The sequence below is a fragment of the Ctenocephalides felis genome, unplaced genomic scaffold, assembly GCF_003426905.1.
Source record: "Ctenocephalides felis isolate EL2017-DRISC unplaced genomic scaffold, ASM342690v1 CF-g0.4_SCAFFOLD_03571, whole genome shotgun sequence".
In the NCBI taxonomy this organism is placed as follows: Eukaryota; Metazoa; Arthropoda; class Insecta; order Siphonaptera; family Pulicidae; genus Ctenocephalides; species Ctenocephalides felis.
In genome coordinates this window covers 67,333,823-67,349,060 of record NW_020539725.1, presented here as the reverse complement: position 1 = coordinate 67,349,060, position 15,238 = coordinate 67,333,823, and the positions used below count along the sequence as shown (strand labels likewise).

The 15,238-nt window shown below is 32.1% G+C and overlaps 3 protein-coding genes and 2 pseudogenes across 3 annotated transcripts; 2 read left to right on the top strand and 3 right to left on the bottom strand.

The window, feature by feature from the left end:
• Positions 1-333: 333 nt before the first annotated feature.
• LOC113385370 lies at positions 334-1,711 on the bottom strand (annotated as a pseudogene).
• Positions 1,712-1,903: 192 nt separating this feature from the next.
• On the top strand, positions 1,904-2,901 carry LOC113385491 (transmembrane protein 223-like). The gene is made up of 2 exons (XM_026623347.1): positions 1,904-2,518; positions 2,585-2,901. The coding sequence occupies exons 1-2, from the start codon at positions 2,071-2,073 to the stop codon at positions 2,875-2,877; spliced, it is 741 nt and encodes a 246-aa protein (XP_026479132.1). The 5' UTR covers positions 1,904-2,070; the 3' UTR covers positions 2,878-2,901.
• Positions 2,902-3,150: 249 nt separating this feature from the next.
• On the bottom strand, positions 3,151-8,641 carry LOC113386590. Its single transcript, XM_026624361.1, has 9 exons — positions 8,469-8,641; positions 6,897-7,053; positions 6,650-6,815; positions 4,563-4,696; positions 4,340-4,499; positions 4,023-4,281; positions 3,840-3,957; positions 3,434-3,609; positions 3,151-3,376 (listed from the first exon to the last, which is right to left on the bottom strand). The coding sequence occupies exons 1-9, from the start codon at positions 8,639-8,641 to the stop codon at positions 3,151-3,153; spliced, it is 1,569 nt and encodes a 522-aa protein (XP_026480146.1).
• Positions 4,875-5,387, bottom strand: LOC113385028 (probable small nuclear ribonucleoprotein E). Its single transcript, XM_026622830.1, has one exon. The coding sequence runs from the start codon at positions 5,320-5,322 to the stop codon at positions 5,026-5,028; it is 297 nt and encodes a 98-aa protein (XP_026478615.1). The 5' UTR covers positions 5,323-5,387; the 3' UTR covers positions 4,875-5,025.
• A 4,590-nt stretch (positions 8,642-13,231) lies between the features above and the next one.
• Positions 13,232-14,942, top strand: LOC113386589 (annotated as a pseudogene).
• The last annotated feature ends 296 nt before the right edge of the window (positions 14,943-15,238 follow it).

The window sequence follows — 15,238 nt, the reverse complement described above, 5'->3', positions numbered from 1 at the left end:
TACTTTTTAATGCTTTTGCTGACAATTATTGTATTCAATGTATATAGTTTTTGGCATACTTTATTACTTGCTAAAAATATATGTAACATAATATTTCATTGCATGTAATTTTATTATGCCTTTATTTGTTTTTCATTTCCAATAGTTTCTAAATTACATTTTCAATTGATTTCCGTCATATAAAACACATTTTTGTTATTTGAAATTACTATATTTAATAAAAATGCACAATATTTTTGAAAAAAGCCATAAAACAATAGCAAAAAAAATATGTCTCAAGTATTGTCTTAATTTTATTCATATGATTCAACATATAATAAAACTTTTGGTGACAAATATTTTGTTAAAGCGTAAATAATATAATAAATTTAATGTGCAATATTTACAAATGCTAAATTTAGCCAAGCAGACAAAAAAGTATAATAAATATATGTGATAAATGATTTAGTTTTTTCATGTTCAGAAAATCAATGCATTCGTAATGTTTAATTATTAAAACAAAAAAAGTGAATTGGGTCGGTGACTATATAATGACTAATTATTAGCAACTAGTACATTTCTCGGTGTATCCGTTTTATCTTCCTCCGGCATAACTTCATCCTGCCCCCGAATTCTAATATTATGCAATTCTTTGTACTGATTTATAAGTTTGCCTTTTTCCATTAAATTTTTATTATAAGCTTCTATCACTTTACCGAGTTGTTCTGTATTGTTTATTAATATTGGAAGAACTTCTTTAACAGTCCGTTCTGTTAAAATACCACCAATCATTCTGAAGCATTTTCGATCTGGATCCACTGTTTTTAATTGTTCGATAAACAACTTTATGTTCGTTTAGATCTATTTCTAAGGTGCTCAGTTTGGATGCTAAGCCTCTTTGTTCAGATCGGAGTCTTTGAAAGTTTGCTATGATTTCTTCATTTTTTTCTCCACCCGCAACTGGGGAAACATCGGGCTTCTTTAAATTGTCTTGGGAAGTTGATGGCGGCACCGTGGAGGTTTCCATTTTATATAACACAATAACTAGAAGAAAAATAATGGATAACAATAGAACATAGAGATAAATATAATACATAGATCTTATTGGTTCTTTTAAGAACAATTTAAAGGTGAAAGATGGATGCAAAGATATAAATATTTTGAGCATAGTTCAGGATTAGCATATCTAATAGTTTATTCAGTTATTGCGTTATCAAAACTTTGTGCAATTTGTACAAAATTTATTTGAAATCACTCTGAAAACTACATGCAAATGAGCACTTCTAACAAAAATGTATATGTACATATATAACTGCATAATCTATATATAAAGATGAAAATAAGGTTATGAATCGATTTTTAAATCTGCAACCTTTAACACAAACTTATGAATTATTTCATAAACTTTTTCGCAAGCTGCACAATATTAAATTTAAATTATCTTCAATAAATACTTACCTAATTAAATAACTATATTTTAATAAAAATGTGCCTCGCGTGATTTACTGGTTCAATGTCTTAGCGGTTCTTTGTCGTTTTAGATCTGTGTAAGCAAACTTTATATAAAAAAACCATTTTGAGCTATAAGATTATGTAGAATAACAAGGTACTTACTTATATTGTATTATTTTAACCGATCATATACACATTTTTGACTTTATTTAGTTGATTTTTATTATCTATGAAAATAGAACATGATGTTCCATGACATTAGACAAGAGGACAACCAACATACTAAATGAAAAAAACATGGTGGTGGCACTGATGACAAGTTGACAGTTGACAGACACTGATTCAAATTCGGATATCTAATAAAGAAAAGTTATATAAGTGCGTGAAATTTAGTGAATTTCCTTTTGAAATTGACAATAAAAAATATATTTACTATTTTTCTGTATTTATAAACTTGTTTCAAACAAATTTTTGCGAGAAATGAAAGATATGTAATCATAACCTCAAACTCTGAAGTGCCATTATAATAATTTGTGTCAAAAGTGTACAAGATGTAAAAAAGTGAACGGAATAATAATGCGATTAAACTATTAAATTAAACTACTCAATGTTATGTTATAAGTTTAAACTACTACAAAAATGAATTACTTATTATATAGAAACATAACTTGTCCAGTTATTAGAACTAGTATTAACCAATATATTACATTACAAAAATCATTTATTACCCATGCAAATCGAACCTTAAAAAGAACATTTCACAACTCGCCATCAATATTATTATTCAATCAACGGAACTTTTCAATATCTTCTATCACTCGACAACAGCTTCGAGCTTATGATGTAAACACAAATGTAACAAAAGATATAATTTTATACAAATATGAAAACCCGAGGTTTTTCACATTGCTGAATGGTTTTGCTATTTGCCAATTTGTGTTCTGGGTTTACTTAGGACACTTTGCTTACACTTGTTTACGAGATGCTCCTTTGTCGGAACAAGCGGGAGATGTTGCGTGGTGGAGAAAAATTAATTTGGGGGAGAATAAATATAAAAACACTTTGGCTGCGCTTTGTGTGATATTAGGTAAACTAATAATAGAATTATTTTAATTTTTTTAGAAGATATTCATCAGTATTTCATAATTTTTAGGATATGGTATATTAGGTGTATCCTGGGTGTACACATTAAGATCTGTCCGATATTTGATATTAAAAAAAGGTGGAAAATCTATCAGCTTGGTTACTTATAGCCCAGTTGGTAAAAGCAGAATACTGACAGTGGATTTAAAAAATGTGTCTTGCAATCAACCTAGAGAGCATTCACTCGTACAGTTACCACTTAAAGTTAAAGATAAATATTTCTACTATTTACTTGATATGAAAGGTGAATTTAAAAATGTTAGATTATTTGATTACACTGCTGGATTGAAACGCCTCCTGTAATTGAATGAAATTGTAGTTAAAAAACTGTAAATAAAGGATTATTTTTACTTTGAGATTTATTTGGATTGAAGATTGGAAATTTATGAAGTAAAGTGATTTTAAATCATACTCTCCATGAGTATGAGTATGAAAAAATTAAAATGGTAAAATATCCTTCAAACAAAATAAATTACTAAATAGTAATCCTGATGTTCTCAGATTAAATATTATTATCAAATATAAAACACAAGCCATCCGAAATAAAAACGATAGTTTACTTATATTATCATTTCATCAGTACAATCGCTCATGTTTCGATTTGCCAGCCGGCATATCATTCATGATTTCAACAGTAAAAACCTCATAATCCAAAACAGAAAAATTATAATCTCCCATAAGACTACTACAAGAAGCATTAGGTCCATCGTAAGAGTGTGGCAGATTTGAATAGCTGTCTAAATTATTATTGCACCCAGGTGAAATAAATAAATCCGCACCTGCTCCAAAAATTGGACCACATCTGTAATGGAAATTACAGTTAATTTTGATTTTGTGATATATTTATTTTTAGACTTACTCTGGATGATAACAAAGAGCGTAAGGTTTCTTTATAACATCAAATCGAGTGGGTGGGTCATGTTCATTTTGTAGAGTGAAAAGAAATGATTTTTCAGAGAATATATATCCACCTTTACTGTTGTTTTTGCTCCAAGGCACATCTGTAAAGCCGCCACATATTTCTCCATGGGTTCCCTAAATGAATTTATTAAAACAAATAATTACAAAAAAATTGTGTAACTATTAATTCTTAAAGAAAGTTACATAAACCTTTCTATAAGTATAAATAATATGTTGATCAATTAGAGTTGAGATTTATTTTGAAAATAATGTTTTTGTTTTCCACTAAAATGTGATTTTTTAACTGATTTCTGTCAAATGGTATTACAGTATCTGTAATGGTACTAAAAAGAAGTCTAACTTACTAATAATATTACAAATAATGGTGAAATTCCATCACAATGTCTATGAAAGGCTGTTGCAGAAAACTTATGGCACGAAGCTCGAAATATCAATCTCCATGATTGCTTATTCTTTCCATACCTGCCACAAATGTGAATTATATGTATAACACAAATAACAAATTTAAGTAAATTTATCTTTATTACCATCCATTTAAAATATTTTGCAAAGACATTTTCTCTCCCTGTAATATAGCAGATCCGGGGAATAGATTTACTGTTAAACGTGGTTGCAATCTTTTGTCATTGCAATCATTTGCTATGGCCGCTTGTGCACCAAGTGCAACATTTGAATTTTTACCGATTACTCCATTACTGTGCAGTGCTGCATATCTATATCGTTCTAAAGAGAGCTCTATAGGCACTGCTCCTGTTGGTTCCACTTCTTCGGCAAAAACTTGGCTATCTGAAGAAATAGCCATATAAATAAATAATGAATAAAAATATTGTTTCTTACATTTTACCTATAAGTAATAATCTAACATGTCCAATAACTCCAGCTAAATGTTGACACACTCTTGCACGTTCTTCTTCAGCCCAATGTGCTGTAGGTTGAGTAACACCGGCCTGGTGTTTGGCCCAAGCGAGTACTGCTCTCCAAACATCTTCTTCTTCAAGACAAAGCTAGTGTTTGATAGAAAATTATATTCCTGTTGCACAGAGTTTTGAAAATCAAATAAGACTTACATAGTCTGATGAAATCAAGCTTATCAACGCATCTTTTGATAGGTTACGGAACGAATTTGTTTTTATGCATTCTTTGGCATTCTCACCAATGAATGATATACAACGCTCTATGAATGGAATTGCACATTTTACACCTGAAATAATGAAATACATAGAAATATTCACATATGAAAACTATGTGATTGTGGAATTAATTATAGTACTCCAGCGTGTTATTTGGAAAGCACAGAATGGAATACTTCTGAAAATACTTTCCATCTTATGTTCATGATATGTATAAATATAGAGATAAATCAAAAACCCAAGTGTTTGTATAAAATTAATATATTTACGAAGAAAAAATAATGAACATAACAGTTTGTTTGTGGTTGTGGAATGAACTAAAACTAGTATTTATAGTCGTGAAAAGACACTTAACTCGTATTAAATTAACATCCAAGTACATTCATTCAATTGACTAAATCTACATTTGCATAGAGCTGGCTGACGGATTAACGTTCTGTATCAACGTTATATTATCGCCTTTTAACATTATTCTGCCTAATGTTTTCCTGTTTTTCGTCTTCATGTAGACTTCTTCAGCATCGTCGAGCACCAAATTCATGTATTCATCGAAGCCGACGATGTGTCCCTCCAATCTTAGGTTAACGTTTTCGTATAACCAAACTTGTACTCGAGATCGGTTTTGCAGATATCGGAAAATAAGATTGATGGGTTGTACCATAACCTTTTGCACTTTTGGGGGGCCTTTGTACGCCATTTTGAGACTTTTGGGTAATAAAAATTATCAAAAATATTATATTTGAGAGTATTTACAAGCGCGAGACAAACGCACAATAGTAGAGGGTGAAGTATGCCTATTGAAGGACAATGAAAATGAAACAGTGGTACCAACTGTTAAGGAGAATTATCACATGGGGCAACACTTTTTTAGAAGCAGTTGGTTTCAAATTGTAAATTGACGTACTTCATAAGATGGCTGTTAACACAAGCAAAATATTTCTGTATTTTTAATTGTGCAAATAATATAGTAATTTCAAAAACATTTTACTGGCAAGTACAATCCCTAATAATTTTTCTAGTTGATTACGATATGTGTGTGCCATAACAGTGGAGTGGAAAACAAATTGGAGAAAACTATTGATGATGACATGAAAATCAAATTCAAAATGGCTAATTTTAAAAAAATTAGTTAAGGTAGAATTTTTCCAAGGCAAGTTACATGAACCTTCCTATACGTGTAAGTAATCTGCTTATTTAATAAGATTTATATAAATTTCAGACTACGAAATCTATCGTTATATAAAGTTTCATGCAAATCGTCAAAAAAAGACAGTATTTAATTACGGAAAAAAACGGCCCAAGCGTTTTGGACCAAAAACTAATCAACTCGATTCCCAACCAATATCTTTCGAACAGTTTTTGAATTAAAACAAAGAAACGGCTCGCGCAAAACCGATAAACCCTTGTCCTTGTCGATTTACATCGAATGGCTTTGATAATTTTGAAATCTGTCTGGCCCAGGGCTTCTTAAACTTCTGTCCTTTGCAACCCCATTTATGATTGAGAATTTTTTGTCGACCCCAAGTACACAGATAAAAAATATTATTAAATTATTTATTAGGTTAACCATTTGGTTGTAATTACAATGTACATATACGTATGAAAATCATATACATCGTACATAGTACATCAAATCGTACATATAAGTTTAAAATTTGTTGAAAACATACAAAAATCAAGACATGATGTTTTCAAATAAAATATAAATACTTGACATTAAAATCTCTCGGGACTCTAGAAATTTATCCACCCATTTGGGGTCGCGACCCATAGTTTAAGAAACCCTGGTCTAGCCAATTTATATATCAAAAACACTCAAACGCACATACTTTCTCCAAATTTGGTCTCATTCGATTCAGAATGACTTGAAACGTTAAGAAAATATAAAATTAGCAAACCAGATTTTTTTTGCGAAAACAAACTTCTCTTTCAAAAAGTTAATTTTTTGATCATCCACATCCACAAACAATTTTTAACCAATTTTTCAAACATATTAAAGTTACAAATTGATTAATTTATCGTACCTGCAGGTCGCTCCTGAATATCAATAACTTCACTTAAAAAAGTACAAGCATTTACAACCGACAAGGCGCTGGTTACGTGTTCCTCACAGGCTGATCTCAAGTCTTCTGCTCCAATATCCTGCGCCAGTGACATCAGCTCAAACACTCGAGTATCCTGGAGCTGAATCTACAAAGATAATGGTATCACATTAAAATAATAATTTCAATTAAACTTAAGTTTTAATAGATTTGTCGAATTTGTTCTTACTTTGCCTGTGTATAAAAATACAATCAGTCTTTTGAACGTTTCGGGTCTTGCATGTGGTAAACGAACTTGAGCAGGATTTCCTGCTGACGGTGGCGATACAGAGCAACCAGGAATGCGACAGACTTCGCCTCGTTTGGCAGTTCGGAAGCTTTTACACCTAAAATAATTGAATTATAAAATGACGTTGATTTTGAAATTTTTGGTTATATATAATTATTTATGTAAAGGAAGCGGACATTATTAACTTCCCATAGGGTAAGTTATATCAATCGCAAAAAAATCGGAAATGAACATTTTTGCATATCTTTATGTTTGAAAGGTTTCTGAACATTTTGGCATACCTCAGAAAAAATGGATGTATGTGTATGTGTGTATGAAGTATGCATGTATGTTTGGATACAATTTTTCGTCTACGATTTCGGGAACACGGATCAACCGATTTCATTGATTCCAAAAACATTCGATTCCTCTTGATGAGAAGATGTGCTGATTAGTTTTCGGTGGAGACAGGTCCAACCTTTTCGAAGATACCGGGCAAAAAGTGCCAAAAACATTAATTCAATTTTTTGAGAGAACTGTGTATCCGATTTGAATGATTCACAAAACATGTTACTTGTATTGACAAAATGAATAATTGATGAAATTTTTGGTAAGACAGGTTTAGCGGCTTCGGAGATACAGAGGAAAAAGTAAAAAAAAGATACTTGGTGGTCACAAATGAACATATTTGACGAAGTTTTTAAAAATGCGGACTATTTTTTTTTGTTACAATTTTGTTGGGTTCCGTACCAAGATTTTTAATTTTTGAAGTTTACTTATACATGTACGGTTCAAGCAAATTTCAAATTTTTCCGAGAAAAAAAATATTTTTTTTTTCTAAAATATACAACGATTTATAATTGAAATATAAATTTTAAATTTACAATTCAGTTTCAAACTGCATAGATTAGGTTGTCAAATATCTCCCTTCCGCTTTTTTGCTCTTGGTTTATAATACAAAAAGGCGGAAGGGAGATATTTGACAACCTGATATTTCAAATGCTTTATTCTAATTTTGTAAGAAATATATCCTCAGATGGATTTATTCGGCGCCTTTTGCTAATATAAACTTTCTCAAGTGCTTTCAGCGATAAGATCCTCACTGTATATTTTATGAAGGATAAAATATATAGTGATTATAATTATCTATTTGAAAATGTATATAACAATTGTTGTGAATCATTGATCAATTTTTATTGATTACTGATTTTTTTCGGGAAGGGAAGTTCCAGCAATTTGCCTTAAGACACGATGTCATACACCACTAGTTGTGATTAATATCTGATAAAAAAGAATGCAGTTGTTGCAGATGATGCAGATCACAATAGCTTATAGAACTCTTGTTATTAGTTCTGATTAGTGTCCAGAGTATTTTATGTTGCTTGAACAGCAATCAGAAATTATCTTTTATATGAGCTGCTGTGATAATATACTTTTCAACTACGTCGATTTTTCAGTTATCAATGAATCATATATATATATATTTTTCAGTTATCAATAGACTTTTCATAAAAATTATGATGTACATCTTACCTGGCCATCAGGATGATTCTGTGAGCGTACACCTTTTCCTCACTTTTTCCAATTAAAAATACAACATCAGCACTATCGTGGTCTTCCGACAATCTTAACAAATCTTCAAGCAATTTGTGAACTCCCCAATTTGAACCGCGCGTGTCCATCGCGCTGGACGAACGCGCATCCATATTTTACTAAAATTTAATAGTAGAAATTAATTATTTTATTTTTAGAAGTAAACTAGTTGTAAGTAGTTAAGCCAAATTAGTATATATATTAGTATATAGATATACATACAAAAATTATATGTATATATAATTAACTTAAACGATAAGAAATGGTAAAAATCTGCCGGGTCGTTTTCTAGTATGGGGGAGTTCATTAATCACATGAGGCTTTTAGGGGGGAAGAAAACGTTGACAAAAAATCACGGGAGGGGGGTCTATTAAATATCACGTGTATTTATTATTTTCCTAGAATATCAAAAATATAACAAAGATTTTACGTTTTTTCGTAAATTCGAAAAATTGGTTCGGAAAATTTTACGTAATTAAAAAACCACGTGATGTTTGGTAGACCAGGCGCGGTAATACTAAATATCATGACGTATCGCCAAGGAGAAGGGGGGGTCCAAAAATCCTTAAAAAATTGATCACGATTAATGGACGCCCTCTAATTAACTGTTGAAAAAAATCAAACAAATCAAAATATTACAGCCACACAAGTTGTTTAATATTAACAATTCATCAAAGATTGGGGAAATTAACGACATTTTTTTTGATGTTTGTTAAAATTAGACTTTTTTGGCGTTTTTGCAAAAACGGCTGTAAAAATTAAAAAGGGATTAAAATAAATCGGATAGGCACTCGCGTTGTTTGAATTTCCGATTTTGATCGGTTGAGCCGTTTTTTTTTAAATTAATAGAAAAGTACAAAATATTCGTCCGCGTTTTAGCCAAAAATCCTGAATCGATTTTGAAAATTCAACAACTTTATGTGTTATGTTTGGATACAATTTTTTGTGATTCAATTCGGAAATCATGCTAACTAGTTTTGCGCAAAAATTGACCAGGACGCTTCTTCGTAATTGATTGTTAAAAAAATATCGATGTTTTAATTTATCTCTGTATGGTGATAGAGTTCCTGGTCTTAAGGTGCATACTAAAATATTATAGTCCTACGAAAAGTGGTTCAACTATAAAAATTAACTAGTGGGGTGCATGGCATCGTGCCTTAAGGCAAATTGCTGGAACTTCCCGTACCGTTCCCGTAAAAGTTGAATAGTTTTCGTATAGTCAATATAAGTAAAATGTTTTTTGAATTATTAAAATCGGACGCTTCATTCTCTTAAAAACTGAGCCACCATTTTTGGCATTTTTTGCCCTGTATCTTCGGAACGGCTAGACCTGCCTTTGCCAAAAACTAATCAGCACGTCTCCTTATCAATAGGAATCGAATGTTTTTTGAATTATTCAAATCGGTTGATCGGTGTTCCCGAAATCGTCGACGAAAATTTGTATCCGCACACATACCCATACATCAATTTTTTCTAAGGTATACCAAAATGTTCAGAAAGCTTTGAAACGTAATGATGTATAAAAATGTTCATTTTCGATTTTTTTGCGATTACTATAACTTGCCCTCCTTGAAGTGAATAATAATCTGCAATAGTTTCTCGGTATACTTAACAATCACTCATAAATTAATATATTGATTTTATATTGGTTAAGTTTGTTATGTGTACGAATCGGAAAGTTTATGCAACTTGCCTTAAGGCAAAATGCCACTTACAACTAATTTAAACAATATTATTCTGCCAAATTTTAAATTTGTGCAAATATAAACAAACAACTGTTTTTAATCACCACTAATTATAATTTCTACATCCAACACACCTTTTATCAATACAAATAATCCACAATTTATTAACAATTCAATTCTTTCACATCACGTTCTTGTACTGAACCATTTTATTTGATTTCGACGGTCGTCTCTCGCGAGAGCAAAACCTTCATTGTTATGACGGATCGTCGGATCGATGTTCGGCGGTGCCCCTCTCTCAGGTATATGAAGAAAACAGGTATTAAAACCACAGAAACATACCGAAGAGGAGGAGGAAATAGTCATAAAAAAGAGTATAACAACACAACACAACACAACAACAACCTGATGATGATGATGTGATCTTTGCAGCATCCCCGGCAAGTCGATGACCCCCGGACGGAGGAAACAGAGGCGGCGGGGTAATGGTAATAATAATTGGATGGTTTTTAGTATTTGACGAGGACTGGTCCACCGGTTTCAGAGATTCAGGAAAAAAGTAAGCAAAATGTAATTTGGCTAATATATGTTGAAGAAGAAATTAATTACTTCTGCTCCAGATACAACCCTCGGCTAAGTCAACATCCAAACTGGCGTATGACTTGCTCAAGCTTTTACCACCAGATCGGATCCAGCTTTGGCGCCAGGGGGGGGTCACATAATTAAATTATGTATAGAACATATATTCGCAATACGATTAGAAAATCCTCAAATTTTAGGAGCCTTTGACTCCGCCGTTCGTCTATAATTTGTTACTTATTGAATGTATAGAATGTGTTTGAATAAAAGAAAACAAAGAAAAGAATAAAACCATTATGAAGTAATTTATTGCTGAATTAGTGTTCTATCTAAGTCTTAAGACAAGCTCAGGGGGGTCATGACCCCCGTGACCCATCTCCTGGATCCGCCACTGAGTTGTAGTAAAATATTACATGACATTACTTACAAATTAAAATGCTATAATAACAGAAGGTGCTATTATTTGCCGCCGTACTGTTACCGCCGTACGCAACTAAAATTTTCAAAAATTTCAAAACTAACAAATGCCAAAAAATTAAAAAATACTCAAAAAATTTTTTTTTTTAAGATGATCAGACATTTTTAAAGTTTTTAAAACATTTGGTTTAAGAACATTAAGAATCGCTGGAACATTTTTTTTTACTTCCCGTAGGGTAGTTATAGTAATGAGCCGAATATCGAAAATGAAAATTTTTGCATATCTTTATATTTCAAAGGTTTCTGAACATTTTAGCATACCTTAGAAAAAATGTATGTATGTATGTGTGTACGTGTGTGTGTGTATGTATGTATGTTTGGATATAATTTTTTGTCTACGATTTCGGCCGCATGGATTTGAATGATTCTAAAAACATTCGATTTTTACTGATGGGGAGACGTGCTGATTAGTCTTTAGCAAAGGCAAGTCCAGCGGTGTCGGAGATACAGGGCAAAAAATGACAAAAATACCAATTCAAGTTTTAAGATAATGGAGCGTCCGATTCGAATGATTCAAAAAGCATTTTACCTGTATTGACGAAATGAAGAACTGATTTATTTTTTGGAAAGGCAAGTCTGGCGCTTTCGAAGATTCAGAAAAAAAATTAAAAAAACGTCAAATGGCGGTCAAAAAAAAAAACAATAGACGAATGCACATCAAATTATAAAATGTTTTATACGAATTTTACACTTTGATATTTCGTCTCTAAAACAGCTACGTAGCTAAAGTTATGAAAAATTTCAAAATTATCAAAAATGTCACAAAAATATAAATTCTCAAAAAAATTCTCAAAAAAATTAATTTTTAAAGGTTTTCAATCTACTACATACAAAAAAGTATATTATTTCAGGCTTTTATTAAGCTTATTTTGTAAAAAAAATGTCCACACAAGGCAGTGCGCTTAACCATTATGCCATGGAACACTTTTAGATTAATCATCCACCCTAACCATTGCGCCATGGAACACTTTTAAAGGTTTTAAAAACTTCAAATTACGGTACGGAAAGTTCCAGCAATTTGCCTTAAGGCACGATGCCATGCACCAATAGTAATTAATGCAGGTGATGAAGTGGGGGGTCTCAAAAAATGTGCACGTAACCATACCCCTAATTTTAACTTTAATTTTAATAAAAAAGAATAAGAATATTAATTAAAGTGTTCCATGGCGTAACCAGTCGTGTTGTGCTAATATTTTTATTACCGGAACGCTAAAATTAAAAAACCGATTCCAAAACCGGTTCTCATATTTGTTCCGGTTCCGTTCGAAAAAAAGAAACAAAACTCATTGTGTACATATTATGTATGCTTATTACAATAATAGAAACTTTTAATAAAAATTAGTAAGTTATAAAGTTCACTTATCACATTCTTTTCTATATGTATCGATTTTTTCAAATTTTATTTTGCCGGAACGCGTTTTAGCCCAAAAATGATTTGCCGGAACGATGGTCCGGCGCGTTCCGGCTCGACGACACCACTTGGGCGTAAAAGTTAAGTGCAAAGTCTTGTGTGGACATTTTTTCACAAAATAAGCTTAATAAAAGCCTAGTTTAATATGTTTTTTTTGTATGTAGCAGCTTGCTTATGGAAAAATAGAAAAAACATATATTACATATTTTTCAATTAACTATGTTAATTATTAAATTAATGTTATGATGGAGTTTGTCGGAATTTAGTGCAAATATGGATCAAGTTTTTATCTTATAACAGGTTTATGTAATAACAAATCATTCCTTTTGCCTTTTTTCATTCAAGTGAAGAATTTACCCCTCCAAGGGCAAGGGCATTAAACTTGCGTAACCTGTTTGATTTTCAAAACACCATCGGGCAATACATGTTCTTCGGACTCGAGAAATCAATATGGCAACCTGTCACGTTCTGTCAGCTGTTATGTTTTGTATACGAAATGTCATTTGACAAATTAATTTAATTAAACTGTAGTTATAATAATTGTTGTTAAAATGACCGGAAGAAGGAATAACGCTGTTCGCATCGAAGCGGAAATAGAAAAGAGCCGAGAGAGGATGCCAATTGGAGAAGAGTCATCGAATTATCAGATCAACTAAAAACCAGAACCCCGAGCTTCGAATGTCTCTCCAATTTTCTCATCGGCGAAGGAAAGTTGGAGAGCTATTTAGAAGAAAATCCTCCAATAGAGGCTAATTTTAGCAAAGCCGTTACAGGTTTAAGTGATGCCAAAAAATTATTTACTCTTAGCCGCCAATAATTTAGGCCGTAAGGCTGGTGTGTTCCTGGACGCACATTTGCTTCTAGGAAAACTCCACTATGCTTGCGGAATGTTCGCGGAAAGTTTAGAAAATTATTACACTGCCGAATTGCATAAGTTACACGAGAAAGAATTACCTTTACGTAGTTTGCATATAGTAGCTGAGTCTTTTGCCATTAAAGGTTTATGTTTGGAAAAAATTGGTAGTCAAAGTAGTAGTAGATATAAACAAGCCGAGAGTGAAGAAGAGCTTATTAGAAGTTTTGAATTAGCTGCTGATTTAGGTTTATTGTATCTGCAAAGGATAGAAAATTTGCAATCGAGTTCTATGACTAGTTTATTGTATACAGCAAGCACTGCTCCACCTAGTACACCTACGATAACTCCAAAAGGGATTGGCCCGGCATTAAGTACAGCTTTGCAACATGCTCCAATTTTACACATACGTGCAGGTAAGACAAAATTACATAACGTTACATTTTACATTTTTATTAACTTTTCAGTAAAACTGATTGTCAATTTATTACCAGTTATAATTTTACTTTATTTTGTAGGTAAAGTTGAAAATGCTATAGAACGATATAGATCAATGCTCATGGCCGTAGAAAGCGCTACAACACAATCAATTAGACTAACTCTAGCTCGCCAATTAGCAGAAATTTTATTAAGAGGTGCCTCAGGGTCTTGTTACACATCACCTCCTAAAGTAACCAAAGGTTTTGGAGAAGGCCCTTGGAAACAGAAGAAAATATACATCACCCAGTCAATTCACACCGTCTGATGAAAACGAGGAAACTATTTTATTGCTTTTATATCAGAAAGCACTAGCTGTAAGAGATGCTGTTTTATCACAGTCTCCAGAATGTAGAGAGGCCAGAAACCTGGCTCTAGGAAAGGCTACTGCCATATATGATTTATTAACAATAGCCACTGTTTGGTGGGGCCAAACTAGTTTACTCCATGATTCTTTCGAAAGAGCAATAAAATTTTCATTTAAAGAAAGACATGTTTGGAATCAACATGCGTTAACATTAGGCACACTAGGGAGATACAGGGATGCTTTATCAGCTTTACGTGAAGCGATAGATTTGGCTCCTGATGATCCTACACCTTGCTTATTAGCTGCAAGGATATGTTATGAACACAATCACCAGATTGAGGAAGGTTTGAAGTTTTCAAGAATGGCTGTGGCTCGTACGGACAATCAACACAATCGTGCAATTGTGTATGAAGGCATTGGACTGCAGATGTTGGCTAATGCAACTTATATTAAAGCTAAGAAAGAAAAATTACATGAAAAGGCATTAGCTGTATTTGAGAAAGCTGTAAATAATGATCCTAATGATCATTTGGCCTATTATTATTTGTCTTTGCAGTGTGCTCTGTTGAATAGGATTCCATTGGCTCTGCAATATGTGCAGATTGCATTGATGCTTCAGGTATGAACAAATAATTACTAAAAATATCTTTCCTTAAGGTCCTTTATTCTAACTCCGCTTGATTAAGTTTTGTTTATTTACTTTTCATGTAAACATATAACAATGTAGTAGTCCATTTCATAAATTTTATATTTTGTCTTATATATGTATATCTTATATATGAAATTCTTGTGTATGGGTGTGTGATTTGGTACTTCTCCTAAACGGTTATTTGGATTTTGATAATTCTTTTCAGAGTTTGTCAAAGGAAATTTTTAAGATTAATGAACCATAAAAAATATAGTAATATTGTAGAAATAATG

Coding starts and splice junctions, on each gene's coding strand:
- LOC113386590 (XM_026624361.1), bottom strand. CDS start 8,641: ATGGATGCGCGTTCGTCCAGCGCGATGGACACGCGCGGTTCAAATTGG. Junction 4,500..4,562: donor GCTTGATTTCATCAGACTAT/GTAAGTCTTATT, acceptor ATCAAACACTAG/CTTTGTCTTGAAGAAGAAGA. Junction 3,610..3,839: donor CATTATTTGTAATATTATTA/GTAAGTTAGACT, acceptor AAATTCATTTAG/GGAACCCATGGAGAAATATG.
- LOC113385491 (XM_026623347.1), top strand. CDS start 2,071: ATGAATTACTTATTATATAGAAACATAACTTGTCCAGTTATTAGAACT. Junction 2,519..2,584: donor TGCGCTTTGTGTGATATTAG/GTAAACTAATAA, acceptor CATAATTTTTAG/GATATGGTATATTAGGTGTA.
- LOC113385028 (XM_026622830.1), bottom strand. CDS start 5,322: ATGGCGTACAAAGGCCCCCCAAAAGTGCAAAAGGTTATGGTACAACCC.